The sequence below is a fragment of the Pleurodeles waltl genome, chromosome 12 (genome assembly GCF_031143425.1).
Source record: "Pleurodeles waltl isolate 20211129_DDA chromosome 12, aPleWal1.hap1.20221129, whole genome shotgun sequence".
NCBI classification, from domain to species: Eukaryota; Metazoa; Chordata; class Amphibia; order Caudata; family Salamandridae; genus Pleurodeles; species Pleurodeles waltl.
In genome coordinates this window covers 704608121-704623773 of record NC_090451.1, presented here as the reverse complement: position 1 = coordinate 704623773, position 15653 = coordinate 704608121, and the positions used below count along the sequence as shown (strand labels likewise).

Below are 15653 nucleotides of genomic sequence, written 5' to 3'. Positions count from 1 at the left end.
CCTCTCTCCAGCCACAAGGAACACAAGCTTAGGAAACCGAGCTTTGAAAAAGTTGCTGAAATACTGGCGTGATCACTTAGATCATTAGATGGCTCAGGTAACATGCTCTTAACGAAAGTAGCTGCTTCCAGGGCGATGCTGCCCAATGTACTGGCCAGAGGTACAGACAGAGTAGAGTGAATTTTATGAATGGTATCCTCAAAAAATACTGAAAACGTGTTACACAATTCAGGCAAGGCAGCTATAATGGGGTTGCAAGCTTGTGGATTCTGCAAAGATTTGGTAATTTCAAAAATGTTCTGTGCAAAATTAATTGCAATATTATTCTCATCTGCAAAATAAATCTTCTAATAAATTTTTATAGCTCTATTATACTGTTTAAGAGCAGTTTTGTACACCTATTTGACTTGCATTTCATAATGAATTCACCATAGGTGTTGCAACTTCTTGCATTCCTTTTATGGGCCACACGTTCCAGGGAAAACCGGGGGGAAGACGGTCCTCTGCTAGTGGCTTGCCTGACTTTAATGGGGTCCAGATCATTAGCGACTCCTCTAAACAAAGATTCCACAGCCAAAGAATTAACATCGCCTGTCAAATATAGCAGGGCCAGAGTTAGTGACTCCACAAACTCAGAAGGCTTGACTTTATTCCAAGCTTGGTATTCAAATCCACGTTTCCCACCTGCCTCAGGATCGACATTATCTGTAAGCCTAGCTGAAAGGTATCAGAAAATGAGTTGATTAACTTAATTCCATGTGGCACTAACCATGAGAGGACGGTTATACAAGATAAGGCCCAAAGTATGTCCGGCTAGATGGGTAGCCGTTGAAATCAAAGAATTAAGATTAAGAACCTTACATGACTTCTGTAACCACCTCCACCTGTCCGTCAAGACGTCCACATGGAGGCTAAGGTCCTCAAAATTATAAAGGTAGGATATCTCAAAGCCACCTCTGAAACAGCCTCCTCCCAACAATTGAAAAACACCATGGAATTTCCCAAAGGACAACAAATAAACCAGAGAAGGAGACCTTAGGGAAAAAGGTGATACAAAATCCCAAACTCCCTGCTACCTTCAGGCTGTCAGGGGCAGGCGTTATGCATTTGAAACTCTCAAGAATTATAAGTGCAACACCACCCCCGGCCCTAGTCAACCTGTCCTGACGAACGATGACATAGCCAGAGGGAACTGCTGAAGCAATATCCAAATTAGAATGGGCATGGGTACATAATAAACAAACATATAATAGGCAAACGCTATTCTCTCTTCTATGAGAAACTGTACAACAGCAGGCTTTATGATAGAAGGTGTCCTTCGGGTCAGAACTGATATCTGAGCGTGAGAAAAGACTGGAAGGAACATCCATGGAGTTTACAGCTGCCCCACTTAGGACCTAAGAGGAGAATAAGGAACTGCCTACAGGATCTAACCATCTGAACTTCAACAAAGGCCAAGCAGGACCAGACGACCCAAAGGTTAATCCGTCATCCCTCACTCATGGGAGCATAAGCTGAAGTAAAGGGAAGCAGACACCCTTGTGCATGGAATGTAGCAACTGCTAGTATGATCTCATCCAGCAACTGAAGGAACAGCCTTGCCTGCAGGAATAGCAAGGTACTCAACTTACAGGAAGCAAGGGAAAAGTGTCAGTAATGCACTTCTTCCAACCCTTCTGAACTTGCACGATCAGGAAGGAGGAGCTTCAGGTGTCTCGGATTCTATAGTTATTAGACATGTTTGATCTACACACCAAGAATTTACCCCCAAGTTAAGGATCCCTACACCAAACCTGTTTTTAAAAAACTTGTACAATTATGTTCTTTTCTTGTGCTGGCATGGAAGGCTTTGCCGAAATGGCATTAAATAAATCTATGTAGATGAATACATTTGAGGAGAACATTTCTTGAGCAGTGCTTTTGCCTGTCCTATGTTGACTCATTGTGTGAATTTTTTGTGATCCCCTTTGTTTATGTTTCCAGGGGCTTCAGATTTTCAAGACAATCAGAGTGTACGACCTTCATGCATATGTTGCTTCCGCCTATAGAGTACTTAAAACAGCAGGACAGCTGCACACCCAAAGTGTGTCCTCACTCATAATCGAGGAAGGAACTTTTCGTTTGGGGATGAGGTACAACGTCTTGTCCCTCCTGTCCCCATTGAGAGGAGCCCACATGTTCTGTCATGTTGCTCTCTCACAAAAGAAGGAACATATGATGGCTGGTGATAGGTGGCCCCTTTTGATCCTTCTTACGTGGACTTTTACACGCTACCAAAATGAAAACTGCTATGTTAATTAAAATCCCCAGCATTTGGTGAGTGCCCTGATGTAAGGGAATAAATCAGTTGGTCCTTTGTGTTTCTGGACAATTCCAGCTCTGGAGAGGTCGATGGAAGATTCCAACCATGAAGAACTACTGGTCTCCATCATTGAATCGTGCATAGATTCACAAGCTCAGTATTCCACGATGTAGGGCAAAAGTCAAGGAAGCATGCAAGTCTACTGAAGATTGCACTGCTGGACAACCTTTGTGGGTTCCTACATAGGTTCACATGCTCAATATACCAGAATCTATGGCAAAAGTCAGTGAAGCATGCAAGTCTACTGAAGGCTGCAGTGCTGGAGAACCTTTGTTAGATTCTACATAAGGTCACATGCTCAATATTCCATGAAAGAAGCAAGGGAAGTGTGCAAGTCTGTGGATGATTCCAGTGCTGGAGAACCAGCATTAGTGGTGCTTAATGTCCAGCTCCACTGTGGGCTGGGACACAACTTTACTGCATGCCCACATTACTTCTTCCTACTTCCCATCTCCATCACTTTACCCTGGTTCTGTGGTTCATACCTTTCTTTGTAGAACAAAGTGTTCCTCATCGACCTCCTGAGGGAGGCCATCACCGACAAAGTGCAGCTCCAGTGCCACGTGCGGCAACAAGATGGACAGCTCCTGTGAGAGATGAACTGGTGTTAGTACTTGGACACTGTGAGCAAGGACAAATTGCACTCTGACTGAAAGGAGTAGACTTGTGTCGCACGTATCAGTAGCCAAGACCTGCAAACAAACGATGGAATAGAGATGGAGTCTGGGAGATGAGCCTTCAGGCAGAAAAGGCAAAGGCCTTTCAATGGAATGACTAAGAAACATCTGCTATCTTGCACCTGAACTCTTCTGCTGGAGAATCCTTGTTCCAAGACCGGGTGTTGCCACTGTTTTTACCTGCTCTGTGGATACTGAGATTAAGTCTGTTTGGAAGGTTTGTTTACCTGCTGGAGGTCTGTTGGCTTTGAAAAGGTGTGGCCATAGGAAGCTCCAAATCTATCTTAGAGCGTATCTGGGGCTCCTGGTATTCTGAATTGTACTATACCCAGATGCATGTGTGACCTAGAACTTCTCCGTTAAAGAAAGGGACCCTGCGTTGACCAGTCTGACAACTTTTGTTCCAAGATTTCTGAAACAATAAAATGTCTCTGCTACCACACCCAAGAAATGGTGTACATTAAGATAACTGGTGTCGCTCCAACTTTTCCAGGTTCCAGACATCCTAGACCGAGGTAACCCAGTGAAAATACTTGGCACACTGTGGCGCTCCAGTGGCTGGTTTGATAAGACTATTCATTTTGCATTGGTGGTTCTCCATATCTAGAGCACCAGTAGACAGGCCTTGGACAGAGAGGAACCCTCTAATCCAGAACACTGCCAACCCGAATCAGGGAGCACTTCTCATACCTGAAACAATATTAGCTAGGCAACAGGAAGGGCTTCTACTACATAGAACATGCTCAGATTTAGGCTAGCGAATGCCCCTCTAGAGAGAATTCCAGCACACCCAGGGCAGGGAGGACACCCGTTAACCAGAACACAATGAGACAGAGGGCAGGAAGTGCTGATCACACAGAGAACTGCTCGGGCTAGGGGTCAAGGAGGGCTTCTGAGTCTTAGAATACTAATGCATCTCAAGACAAGGGAAGCATTCTTGTAACTAGACCACGGTTAGATACACTTAGGGCAGAGAGAGCTCCTCTTGTACAGAACACACTCTGACCCAGAGCAGGGAGGGCATCTCATACATAGAAGATGCTTAGACTTTGGAGGAGGACTTCAGGCTTCTCATACATAGAGCTTCTTCAGACTTGGGGGGGGGGGCGGAGTTCAGGCTTCTCATACACACATCATGCTCAGACTTTGGAGTGGGGGCAGGAGGTGGTTCTGGCTTCTCAAACACACAACATGCTCAGACTCAGGGGTTCAAACTACTTGTACACAGAACATGTTCAAACTCTGGTGGGATTCAGGCTTCTCACACACAGAACATACTTAGACTCCTGGGAGAGAGGTGGTTTCAGGCTTCTTATACACAGAACATGCTCAGACTCTTGGGAGAAAGGGATGGTCAGGCTTCTCATACACAGAACATGCTCAGACTTTTGGGAGAAAGGGATGGTCGGGCTTCTCATACACAGAGCATGTTCAGACTGCCGGGTGGGGGTCATGGGTTTAATGAACAGATTATGTTCAGACTCTGGGGGGTTCAGGCTTTACATACACAGAACATGCTCAGACTCTTGGGGAGGGCTGAGGCTTCTCATACACAAAACATGCTCAGAATTTGGTGGGGGCGGGTTTAGGCTTCTCATACACAGAACTTGCTCAGACTTTGGGGGGGGTCAGGCTTCTCATACACAGAACATGCTCAGACTATGAGGGAGAGTTCAGGCTTCTCATACACAGAACATGGTCAATCGCTGGGGGTTTCAGGCTTCTCATACACAGAACATGTTCAGACTCTGGGGGAGGTTCTTACTTCCCATACACAGAACAAGCTCAGACTTTTGGGGTGGGGTAGGAGGGCTCTCACATTCAGAGCACCAGCACACCCAGGACAGAGAGGGCTCCTCCTACCCAGAACACCATGATGAGATCCAGCTCCTTGTGCGCCTCGATAATGTGGATCTTCAGGGACTGCTTGTTCAGGATGTTGAGCTCTGGAACTAAGAGAAAAATGCAAGTGAATGAGGAACAGCTCCCAGACAATGTGCAGAGTGATTGGTGGATCTAGAACTGACAATGTTCAGTAGAAGTTAAGTCACTACCACATTTATACCCTTCAGTGAGTCTGGCCTGCTCCTTCTTCACTGGTCTCTTACGCCCAGGGGCTGATTTACATCTTGGCAGGGGGAATACTCCATCACAAATGTGACGGATATCCCATCCGCCTTGTTACGATCCCATGATATCCTATGGAAACCGTAATAAGGCAGATGGAATATCTGTCGCGTTTGTGACAGAGCATTCCCTCCGCCAGGATGTAACTCAGCCCCTTAGTTAACTCTCACTCATTCCAGATACAGTGGTCTAAGATGCTCCTAGTTGCAGCCTCATCACGGTCTGCTCTTAATTGTCAGGATATTACAAATTCATGCCGAAAGACCTTAGTCTTGGGAAATGTTGGAAGCCGAAGGATAATCGGGATACTCTATGTGAGGCGGCATTAGCAGCTCAAGGTAAGTAACCATGTGGTTCATGAATGAGGCGGCTAAACTCAACTCTTGAGTGCATGGGGAAGGTGTTAGGCTTTGATAACACCAGGCCTGAGCTCCTGCCAAATGAGGGTGAGTGTGTCCAGCACATGGAAACAATAATGGCTAAAAATGTATCCTTGATCTCTTCCAAGAGGCTGAGAGCAGATCTCCTTGGAAGATGAAAAGCAGCCACAGTTTAATAAGCAAGGGAGTGAACACAGGAAAAAACAATATCCAAAGTCCAAGCAACCTAGTTAAAAAGAAATTAAATCAGAAGGATTACGAGAATCAGCACAGATACTTTTAAAAGACTGTACCCTTGTTATAAATATATTTATTCTACAAAAGCAGGACACCTTGGCATTCTTTACAAGGGCCCCATCAAGAGGTTTTCCTACCGTACTCCTGGAGATAATGATACTGGGAATCTTCTTAACTCATTGGTGCAGAATTAACTTAGAGTCCAGTTTATACCATGATAATTTACTGGAAAATGGGGAACTGTCAGCAGAATGGGTAATTCTGGGTCTGATTTCCTTGGTAATTCCTCATTTCACCCATAGACTTTTGGCCAGACATTTCCACTCAACTGTAAAAGAGTCCTCATGTCCCTTGGCAGGATGCCTGTTGTACCTTTAGTTCATCGATTAATGTTTCACAGCAGACATACCTTTTCAGGGAGTTTTGAAGATTCATTCTCATGGCTAGTGTGAGGCGGTAAGCCCAAAGATGCAGTATCCAAAAACTCTTCATTTTGTTGCTAGTGGGGCTATCACATATAGAGGTTCGGAAACCCAGAGCCTGCAATTTTAATCTGAAGTTCTATGAGCAGCTTCAAGTGCCCCTTTAAAGCTCTGAAATCACGGAGATGTACCCTTTGGCATTTATCATGCAGATCCAATCATGACAAAGAGGCAGGCTTCCTGCATGAAGACCAGAGTGGTCCTCAGAGTGAGAAGATATTCAAGGGCTGGAGAGCCTCCTTCTGAGAAAGGTGAGCAGAAGCCCTTTAAAGAATGGGCTCCTTCCTGGTGCCCCTGTTTACCCGCTGACTCTCCTCAGCAGGCCTCTGCCAGACATGGCCATTGGCTAATTGTTTTTCAGGAAGCATTCAATTCATGGTGTGATTGAAGAAGAGCCCTGGGCTTCCCCTTCTCCTACCCTTTCTGATTGCTGCTATTGCACGCATGCGAAGCCACTGTACGAACAAGGATTGCGCTAGGTCACACTAGTGCTTTAAATCGTTGTTGAGAGATGACTTCGCCTTGTAGAGACTATTGCTTTTCGTTCCAGGGTCAAATCATCACAGTGCTAGTGGTCTGCCTGAGCATCGGGATCAGTCTGCTTCGTGATATCAGATGGCTGTTTGTTGTCGTGTCTTTCCTTTACTGCTTGCAATAGTCTAGCAGAACTTGGAAATTACCCTGACACAATATGACTAACTTTAGAGTTTAGTGGAGGGGTTACTCCATCACAAGTGTGGCAAGTATCCCGCCTGCCAAAATCTAAATCCCATAGGATATAAAGGTATTTACATTTTTACGGACGGGATATCCGTCAGTGTTTTGACGGACTAATACCTCCGCCAAACTCTAAATCAGTCTCTTAGTCATCACTGCCAAATGGCCACTGCTGCCGTGGCTCATCTACTGATCTACCACAGTAAGAAGCTCTCTCTTTGTGCTTTGATTGGTGAAGTTATCCAGAATATCTCTTTTCGCGATCTTGGCGCTTGTAACTTCCTCCTCTAGAGTCTGAAGGGAGTAGCATGCCTGGGAACCTTAGAAGATCCTGTTGCAAAAGTGGTAGACCTAGGGAGATTCCCTCTCTTGAGCTTTCAGCATCGGATATGTGCCTCTAAACCCTGGCCACCATGAACGTGAATAGAGGTAAGCGTTGAGGTTTTCAGCAGGACTCTCGTAACATTGCTCCGCTGTGAGCTAAAATGGCGAAGTCAAGCGCTATTGCTACCCTTGTGCGTTTCTGGGAAGATGTCATACTACAGCTATGGGAGGCTACCGTGATTTGTGTTGTGCCTGTGGAACTGAGCTGAATGTGTGAATGACACAATGAAGAGGCAGAAATCGGTTGTTAGGAAATAAGTGGGAAAATAACACGGATATTGCTAGTTATTTGCGTAGAAGACAAGGAGCACTTTCAGATCCATGGTAACCACAAACGTACTATAACCTGATTGGAAACCCTCCTTTGTTTTTGGCTTGCCAAATCTTTGATTCCCCAAATAAGTCCCTTTAAAACAGAATGCCTCATGAAGTTTGTATGAACAATGAGACAGTGGTAAGAACACATCCCTTGTCTTTACCCAAAGTGGTGTCAGACTCCCACCTGCGGCAAGCAAGCGACTTTACCTACCTTGTATGCAAACCCACAACCTGAAGCCAAGAGGACTCTGATGGCGTGAGTGTTAAGGGAGCTCTCGATTTTAACCTGAAAGAATCAAACTGCTTCTATGTGTCTTCCAGAATTGTAAAAACAGCAGTATACTGGGGACCAACACATTCAAGGCATTGGCACCATGCTGGGTAATAATTGATTGTTAATTTTTGTTTCTTTCAGTGTATTACTCTGCTGGTGGGGATGCATGTCCTTGCAGTTTTTTAATTTTAATTATAGTCACTTGTATACCACTGTGCATTGCCTTCCAGATACTTCAGTCAAAGCACTTTAATTCATTCAAACGAAGGCTCTGTCTAGCTCCTAACCGACACGTCCTCATCAAAGTCATATATATGTCAGCCACATGGGCCACTTCTTTTAGAATCAGAACTCTTTGAACGTTAGTTCCAGGCCTCATGCTCAGCTTAGTCAGGCCATGTAAATAGCATCTTTTGATATGCTTTTCTAGACATGCATCTTCCCTTTTTCTACAGCTATGCTTAAGTATCTTTCCATTCATCTGTCCAAACTGACCGAGCCATAAGAACAAGTGAGTTTTGCCCATAGTACCTCCTGCATTTTCTGTCCTTCACTGCCTACAAGCAAATGAGCCCCGTGGTGGTCAGTGACCTCTGAAAGTGGTGGGGTGTAATACTTGCCAGGAGTTACCTCTCTGTTTTCGTAATTTGCCTTGAGAGTTTCCCATATGTTAAAAAATGACCTTCATGGTACCAATGCAGGCAAATTGGTATGGGGACCCCCTTATGCCAAGAATTACTTACAGTATGCCAGCACTAGAATTTTGCCATAGGTGCCTCCATTGTGCCAAGAATTACCTCAAGTATGCATGCGCCAACATCTGTCCAAAGGGGCCCCTGGCAAAAAATGACTTCTACTACGTTGGTATGCATTTTGCCATAGGTGCCCTTTTTTGTGCCAAGAAGTATCTGCAGTATGCCATCGGCAACCGGTTAATCTGAGTGCCGTCATAAGCCCAGAATTATAATGAGTATGCCATGGCCAGCGGCAGACTCAGACATAAAACACTCAAACACTCTTTTATTCTCCCTTCCTCACTCCCACTGACTCCCACTTACATTTACTCTCTCCCCCTCACTCCCACTAACTCAAAAAATTCCTATCATTTGTATTTTTAGTCACTCCCACTCACAGTTACTCACATACAAACATATCACACTCACTGGTTCTCACTCTCACAAACACACAAATATTCACACTTTCACCTTCACTGGACCTGGTGCAACTGCGCCTGCTGCACCGCTGATAGCTGCTCCCCTAATTCACTTCCAGTCTCTCTCACATTCTCCATTCACTAATTCCTTCTAACATACTCGCACTCCTTCACTCACTCCCTCGCGCACAAATTCACTTATTCATGAACTCTCTCAAACTGAGATTCTAACTCACTTTCACTCTCCAGCACACACACACACACTTACCCAATCTTATTAGCTCTCAATCACTCACATACACACATGCACAGAGCAACGTTTTTGAACTCATCTTACTTCCTTTGCTGGCAAGTTAGAGGCTCCATAGTAGCAGCAGAGCAGAAATCTGGCCCTGGCCACTGGAACCAGAAAAGCATGATTCTCAACAAGGAGCCGGGGAGGTTTGAAAAGGAGAAGACCCACCTCAACCCCTTTCCCATCTTTTTGATAGGACTGGAGACACAGCCTGGTTAGATACTGGGACAGAGCAGTGGATCCTGCTCCTACTGCCCTTTGTGGCTTCTCACTGGCCCCCGGGATATACTGTGCTACCCCAGGCATGCACCATAGTCTGCTAAATACAATGGATTGTGCCTCTGTGATGGGAGTGTAGTTGACCCGCGCCCCTCAGACATGTGCAGTCCAGGCAGTCACTCACAGGGTGCTGTCTTTAAACAACACCTTGTAGTTGGTGTGTGACCCAGCCCCTTCAGCCCCTTCTTTCTCCTCCTATCTTCAGGAGCTTGGTGACCTAGGTTGTTTTTGCATGAACCCTTCAGTTAAATAATTAGCAGTTGTAGCTTCCCACATGAGGTAGAGCTGCGCCCTTAAGCCCCTGAAAAGGAACCTCCACTGTAATGAACCAATCTCCTCTTCTGCTTGTGTCCATGATGGCTGAACCTCCCTCAGAAACCTCCCTCTTGTTCTGCTTCTAAAGGGAAGAGGGTGTCACAAGGCTGGTCCACAGATCATTCTTTGTTTTTCAGAAGTGATCTGCATCTGTCAAACTTGAATTGAAAATGATCTGCTATGTCTTTAAGCAGTGGTTCCCAAACTTTTGACTTCTGTGGACCCCCATTTTACCATTACTGGAACCCAGGCACCCCCAATGGATCATTATGGGAATCTGGGGACCCCCCACTAAATCATTACTGAAATCTGGGCAGCTAATCTGCTAAGATTATTTAATTTTCTAAGCAGTCGCGGACCCCCTGAGGAGGCTTCGCGGACCCCCAGGGGTCCCCGGACCACAGGTTGGGAACCGCTGCCTTAAAGTGTTCAGCACCTGGTCACCCATCACCACCCATTGGAGGGCCTCGCCATGTGTAAACCTTAGCACAGCATGTACAAGCGTAATTTCACTGCGTAACATTTACGCTCCTGTCTTTTCCTTCTAGGTCACGCTGCTTCTGTAGGATGAGAGGAGACAGCGGTTGGTACTCACAGTGTTGAGGAGCCAGGTGAGTGATGATGTGGTAGATAGTTAGCGGGTAGGTCAGGAGGGCCGCTACGGGTGAATCCAGGTCCAGTGCCCTCCACTGGTAGTACTCCTTCCAGGTCACTAGCCAGGGTCAAAAGAAGTGCAGGTGTTACGTCAAGTTTATGTGTGCACATTTCATAAGACAGCAATACAGAGTAATACACCTTTCACCGGAGGAGTATTGGCAATATATGTTCATCCTGTGAGGCTGTGGAGGGAGGTCTCTGTATCTGAGTACATGTCCTAGGGACTTAGGTGTTGCAGAACGCTGGCCAGATGACTGCGTCTGTCTATACGCTGCTGAGATAGGAGGGGCTGATAAGTTAAGGTGTCTGGGATGGACTATTGTCTCTGTGGTTATGACGTCAAGGCAGGCTGCCTATGCTTCCAGAGTGGAGGAAGCCTGGGTATAATGGCATTAGCGCACACAGTATCTGTGTTTTTGACTAGGAGCGATGGGCAGAATAAGTTGTCCAGGACAGGTCACCTGTCGTTAGATGCCTGGGAGGGACAATATTTTGGAATACTTTGAGTGGTTCATTGAGTTTAAAGTGCAGTTGTATCTAATACCCAGAGCAGATTACTGAATCTCAATGTATGCTTGAGAGGGGATGGCTTTTATAATAACGAGGGTGGGAAACACTCTCCCTGTCTATGCCTGGTGGGGGCATCCATGATATAATGGCAGGGTGAGTCACTTAGGGCCTTATTTAGATATTGGCGGACGGGTTTCTCTGTCAGAACGGTGACGGATAGCCCATCTAATGCCCTTTGCAGATTACTGTTTCTTTGTATATACTTTGAGGGACAGGTAGAGTTAATGGCCCAGTGTCTCTACATATGCATGGGGGTGAGTTGGTATTCCACCTTTATATCTTAAATACACTCTTATACTTTTGAATTATTCCCTTTACACCACAAACTGTGTGTGGCCAAGAGGTGCTTGTGGTGTTGTTCAGCCCCCTCCGATCAAAGGATTTGGCATTCTAGCTTGCAGGCTTGTAAATGGGTCAAGGTGACATGACATATGAGGGCTAGCCACAAGCACGGCAAGAAGCTCTAGCTAAACAAAGGGAGAAGCAATATTTTATCAGGTGTTTCTCCAGAGTACTGTTTCACTCCACTTCACTCACCTCTGCTCACCCCTAATCGACAGGCAAGCCCACTGAAGGGGACATCGCTGCAAGCCGCACAGTCTGCATGCCTGCCAACACACTTGATTCAGGCGGGACACTCCTGAATTTTTTATTCAAAACTGGCTTTAGTTTAGTTGTCTCCCCAATAAAATTACCTCTGCAAAAACATGTCAGTTGGGTAAAATACATTCCTCTAGTTTTCATTTCAAAACCTCAAACCTTTCAGCTGTAAAATGTTGGTATTTGTGCCTCCGCCACCTTGTCCCTGGTGGCTGCAGCCTTTTCCCACCCCTGTAGCCTTCTATCACCACCCAACCCCTTGCGGATCTCTGCAAACTGCAGGACTAGTATGGTCCTGGCAAACTAGGAACTGTTCCTTGCAGGTTCTCCTCTTAAGTCTCCCAACCAGCACCGGTATTCCCGCTGGGGTTGGTGGAAGAGAGGCCGGAGGCGAGGGGGCTGGGCTCTCACCTCCAATGGAGGGAGGAGGAGATTACACAGTTCACTAAACCTAGACCACAGGATAGGTCAATGCATCTTTGTGCCTGTCTCTCTGTTTCTGTGCATGTGCCTACTTACCATGTGGCGCCTTGGCAGTGGCTGTTTCTGCTGGGAAGCTGCCAAGTAGAATTTCTCCTTCTTTCTTGAGAGGGTGGTAGGGACCAGTTTTCTCTGTGAAAAGATAAAGACAAGAGGTTCAAGGCACACATTAAGGCCAGACCGTAGCTTGCATTGCCTCTGTCATGGGGCAACAGAACTTCAGAAAGATGTGAATTTGATTAATTATCCAGTTTTTGTCCATCTCCTTACGGGAAGGACTTCGCGTCCAGGTTCACATATAAGGCCCTTTACTGTGGAGATCCTCTCTGTACTCACGTTGCGGGAACCAGGAGCGTTTCTCTTGGCCGTGGCGCACTCCTGCATCGTTCATGCTCTCCTTGGCCCAGTATCCACTGTTCAGCTCCCTGGAGGCTAGGAACATCTCCTTGTCGAAGGTATCGCTTGTCACTTCTAAAAGAGCAGAAGGCATATTATCAGGAAACCCTTCTAGGGTAGTGTGAAATCTACTGTATTTGGACTGGTTAGCAATATGCCACTCTGATTTTCCAAATCAGTGTCTGTCTCTATCAGAATTCTTTCATCAGAACAGTGGTTAATTTGAGGTGGTGGTTTCCGGTGCTGAACACTCGCAGTTAATTATCAGCACCGCACTTAAGACAGTCTGCCACATGGTGGGGCTGTTTGTTTAATTTAGAGATGAGCAGACAGCAGTTGTTTATTGTTCAATATACATGAAACATGCCTAATACCTCCCAGCCAAGGTATTGTTATAGCTTTGGGGCCTGCAATAGTCTGAGTTGTCACACTAGTAGCAGTGTGATGGTTAGTAGTTGAGTAGTTACTGTTGGTGGTAGCTCTGGCAGGCGGAATGGGTGGTGCAGGCTGCAGTGGGCTCCTGACAAGGGCCCTGGCACGTATTGTTCTACGGTTTCAGCGCTGCATCAGAGGCACAGAGGAGTGATGAAACATAAAGTATTCCAGTGATGGTGGTGTGGAGCTGTTCATGTCAGGGACTCCTGCTCTCTAGCATTCAAGAACAGCTGAGTATGGGGGGTAAGAGGAAGCGCTCATATCATCGTTGTCGAGAGTCCCCATGCCTAAGAAGGATAGCTGAGTTTGTTGCCACCATAGGATCAGCAAGTTCTTCACTGTATTTTTGCCAACTTTTCATAAGACATAAACCTGCACACCAACAATTAGAGGTGCAGCTTCTTTTAAATTCTCTACACAACACAGGACCAGTGTTCACCCCCAAGCCTTCACCCATTTCATTCCTGTTGCACACAAACCTGCAACATATTTAACCATGTTGTTGTCCTGAAGAAGGTTTGTAATGTTTTTCTCAGCCAAAACTATAAATCTCGTGACATGTGGATAACATGAACCTGTTCCCCCTTCAGTGAGTCCTGTAAGAATTTTACCAGCAGTACAATTATCTCCCATATCTACACACACACACACTTCCCTATTTCCATTTAACATAATAATTTGAATTATTTGCAGGATGTATATGATTAACATAGTCTTTGCTCTGTCTATGTATCTAAAATAAAAACTATATAACATGTCACTGCTTTATCGAGATTTGTTTGTGTTATTTAATCCCAAATAGAAATCAGAATATTTGTCATTTCAAGCATTAATTAGTGGGCTCCAGTATACATTACTAAGAGAGTAAATAGTTCTTTCCTTATAATCACTAAAATTATCTGCTGCGCTCCAGTTAGGTATTATTTTGGATGGTTAAAATCCCCACTTAAACCCACATTTCCATTCTATCGGAAAGCCCTTCTGGCTCTGAATCCCATTGTAGTCTAGAGAAGTAGTGTGTGGTCCTTCCCCACTCTTCATTGGACCATCATTTGTGCCAGGGGCAGAGCAGCATTATTTATGCCAGGCTGGAACTCCCATCGTTTTGCCAGGTATGATGAGGCATTATGTGACTGGATAGACCAAGTGACATGGAAGCGGGAGAGAAGATGTGGTACTGAATTGGGAGAGGAGATCATGAAACACTGAGGTGTGAGAATCCGGCTTAAAAGAAGGCGGAAGAGTAGAGCATGAGTTACTAAGTGTGAAAGGAAGAGAAGTGTTCATGAAGGTGGGAGAGGAGCTCAGCAGGCACTGAAGTGGGAGAAGTCATGTGAAAATGAGCAGGGAAAGGAGATGATGTGATAGTACGAGTGGAAGGAATAGAGAAGAGTACATGAAGGGACAAGGGAATTTCAGCAGCCACAGGGATGGTGAGACCATATGACATTGAGATGGGAGGGATGATCCGGTGACTCTCAGGTGCGAGAGGAGGTATTACAACCTTGAGTGGGATAAGCACAGGAGCCAATCTGGTGGGCAAGGTGATTGTAATAAGCTACATCAGAAGTAAATCTTTTGAACCGCATGGCAGAAGGTGAGGTTGAGAACACAGAGTTCAGGTGGGAGATAGGGGTAATACCGGGTAGGATGGAAAATCCAAGGAGAAAGCCAGACCAATGTCCATGCTGACCTTAAGGATACTACTTGGATGAAGAAAAGAGATTTAACGACAAATACAGTTGGCTGTATCCATAGTAAAGGACAAAAGTGTGTTGCATTGGTGGTCCAGTGGCTTGTGGTGTCTTACCAGCTGTATATTTGAAGGGGAAGTCAGCCAGCTCCAGGGCGTGGCTCATGTACCCCCGCATCTTGTCGCACCAGTACTGGTGGCTGACATCTTCAGGGCTCTTCTTCCAGTCGATCTTCCTGCATCGCTCGGAGCAGTAAAGGACAGCCTTGCATCGTGTACTGTACAGAAAGAGTAATGGTCAGTCAGGCAGGAGATGCCTTGTTAGAGGAAGTGTTTGACCTCTTACAGTCCTGGGGAAAAGGGTGGATTAAGGGAACCTTTCAACAGCTACCACTGCCAAGGAGTGAAATATTGCCGCAGGTTATGTGACAGTGATAACATCATTTGGTACAATCTAATTTTTTCATCCCAAGATATCACAGTCAAGGAGATTTGTTTGGTGTCAGGGGCTCTTTATGAACCTTAGCGGCTTTGAGGCAGATACACTCAGTTTTTCAGCCACTACTGAGCATGGTGATGTAAAAGAGGAGCTCCCTGGAGTGGTTGTGTGCCACAGATTCCCAACCACAGATCATGTGTTGGGTGCCTCTGAGGGTACTCCAGAAGACCCGGCAGTGAGGGGAAGATTGAACGGCTTTCCATCAGACTCATCTGTAGCAGGAAATTCCTTTGGGTAGCTTTGTCATCACAGATCTAACAAGACACCCACAACACTGAATGCTTGTTGACATGGATTGCTAATAGGTGGTAATTAGGGAAAGT

At 45.7% G+C, this 15653-nt stretch overlaps 1 protein-coding gene across 1 annotated transcript in view; it reads right to left on the bottom strand.

The window, feature by feature from the left end:
- ZMYND15 (zinc finger MYND-type containing 15) overlaps positions 1-15653 on the bottom strand; it is a 69868-nt gene that overhangs the window by 37193 nt on the left and 17022 nt on the right. The window contains exons 5-10 of the mRNA XM_069215657.1: positions 14949-15109; positions 12644-12778; positions 12347-12439; positions 10596-10712; positions 4903-4991; positions 2848-2949 (exon numbers count right to left, since the gene is read on the bottom strand). Of these exons, the coding sequence (XP_069071758.1) occupies positions 2848-2949; positions 4903-4991; positions 10596-10712; positions 12347-12439; positions 12644-12778; positions 14949-15109 (697 nt within the window). The remainder of the gene's footprint in view (positions 1-2847; positions 2950-4902; positions 4992-10595; positions 10713-12346; positions 12440-12643; positions 12779-14948; positions 15110-15653) is intronic.